Below are 2,030 nucleotides of genomic sequence, written 5' to 3' on the forward strand. Positions count from 1 at the left end.
TGTTGTAATTGCTGGTCGAGTGATGAAGACATCTTGTTCTAACATTGTCTATGAAATGAAAAAAAAATTATTATTAGAGCAATAAATCGTTAGTGTGTGTTATATTACTTCAAGAAAAGCTTTTCAGACCAATAAATTGGCAGTGTATGTTATATCAGTTCAATAACTAACCGTGGAACAGTGAATTTGCTCGTACAGCGAGAGAACCTACAATATATAGCGAGTATTTTCTTGCTTTGCTTTTGAAAGGTTCATCCCACAATAAAAGGAGCTTGACAGAAATTATCTTTTTAGACATGAAAATGAAACAAATTAACATATAATATTTTGCTGATAATATGTGTCAATTACACCAAGAGAAAATGAACTGGAAAATTACACGGAAGAATAAATTATAAGAAACAAAAAGCTATGTTGGATCAACCTATCTCTATTTGCGTTTAACTACACTGACATAAGGCAGCTCCACGGAACCCATGTAGATTTTGCCATTGTTCCTCTCCATTATCTCCGTCGGTCTCACACTCTTGGGACCTCTCATCTCTTCTAGTATCTTCCCGTTGGAGCCGACCCTCACAGCGAGCAAATGGCTATCCCGGCCGAAAGGAAGTTCGTTTTTCTCACGGTGTAAAGCCACCCAATAACCTCCCTTGTTGCTTGGTCTCACATTATCAGGATACCCCGGGAGGTCGGCAAAAGGCTCGGATCTTCCAGTGTTGGGACCTTTGATCCAGTGCCTTAGTAGCTTGCAAGGACCGGTCGATGCAACCACAAGGTGTGTACGGTCGGTGCTGACGGCGACGCCATTAGGGTAGGTCATGTCTGTCTGGAGCACCGTGACATCTGAGGTTCGCGGGTCATACCTCATGAGGCGCCCCGTGGAGTCCCCGGTTCTCGTCACCATCTCGTGCTGCGCCCTGTTGTAGTTCATAGAGCTGTCCGTGAAGTAGACCTGGCCGGTAGTTTGGTCGACGTCAACCCCGTTGGTGAAGCTTAGAGGTATGCCATCGACATTGTTGACCAGCACCGTCGCCTCCCCGCCACCTGGGCCAACCCTCATGAGACCCTTGTACGCGTCGGCGATGTACAGGTCTCCTGTCTTCTGGTCGAACCGAAGGCCGAGCGGGCGGCCACATTGGCTCTCCGTCGCGGTCTCCGGGCGGAACTTGGTGGCCGTGCACATCTTGCTGTCGTAGCCGGGGCCGTGCGTGTAGGTGGTCCAGCCGAGCTTGTCGCCGTTCCACTTGAGGACGCGGCCGTCGGAGACGCCGCTGTAGGGGCCCTGGCCCTGGCCGTCGAAGGCGACGCTCTCAGGCCCGCGAACGGTCCCGCGCGGCAGCGGCAGGTGCTGGCTCCGGGTGGCGTCGAAGCTGGCGGCCGCCATAGCGGCGGGCATGAAAAGCATGACCAGGATCACCAGGGCGATCGTAGCCTTGGCAAGGCGGCTCATCCCGCAACCCATATTTGCTTGTTGCTTCTTCGATCGGTCGATCTATCAAGTTCGCGTCGTTGGCTGGCTCGTATTTGGTTCTGCGATGGAGATTCACTAGCTCGATGGTTTGTGGAGAGACCACGGTGGGTGGCTGCACTTATATACTACTGTAGTACTGATCGAGTACTATCTACCGTTCCGAGTCGGTGCATAATACACGCCAGAGGCTGACTCGGTTTGTATATGCTTTGGAAGAGAAGCAGACTCCGAGTCGTAGTATCTACATACGAACTGATGGAGAGCTTTGATTAAGTGCGGCGATCCCGAGCGCGACGGTGATTGCGCGTTGAACACGGCGAGCTGCCGACGAACGGAAGGCCTCTCCTTCACTAGCTGCCCAGCTCCCGCTCCGTACGTGCAGTAGTTCTCCGTACGTGCAATTACAACATTAGACGGTACACTTGTCGTTGTGATGCAGAATCACATCATTCCCGTGATCGTGTTATGTGAGTTTTGTATTTTGTTTTGCGAGCACTCTTAGACCGGTGAATACTACGAATGCGGGTGTTGCATGAGAACTCCCGGGATCTGTGCGCGC

At 51.3% G+C, this 2,030-nt stretch overlaps 1 protein-coding gene across 1 annotated transcript; it reads right to left on the minus strand.

Moving 5' to 3' along the window:
- Nucleotides 1–430: 430 nt before the first annotated feature.
- Nucleotides 431–1,616, minus strand: LOC127338616 (protein STRICTOSIDINE SYNTHASE-LIKE 10-like). The gene has a single exon (XM_051364659.2). It carries the CDS (start codon nt 1,460–1,462, stop codon nt 431–433), a length of 1,032 nt encoding a protein of 343 aa, XP_051220619.1. The 5' UTR covers nt 1,463–1,616.
- Between the last annotated feature and the right edge of the window lie 414 nt (nt 1,617–2,030).

The sequence above is a fragment of the Lolium perenne genome, chromosome 3 (assembly GCF_019359855.2).
Source record: "Lolium perenne isolate Kyuss_39 chromosome 3, Kyuss_2.0, whole genome shotgun sequence".
In the NCBI taxonomy this organism is placed as follows: domain Eukaryota; kingdom Viridiplantae; phylum Streptophyta; class Magnoliopsida; order Poales; family Poaceae; genus Lolium; species Lolium perenne.

Excerpts from the sequence above, each read along its gene's own strand:
- LOC127338616 (XM_051364659.2), bottom strand. The coding sequence starts at position 1,462 with ATGGGTTGCGGGATGAGCCGCCTTGCCAAGGCTACGATCGCCCTGGTG.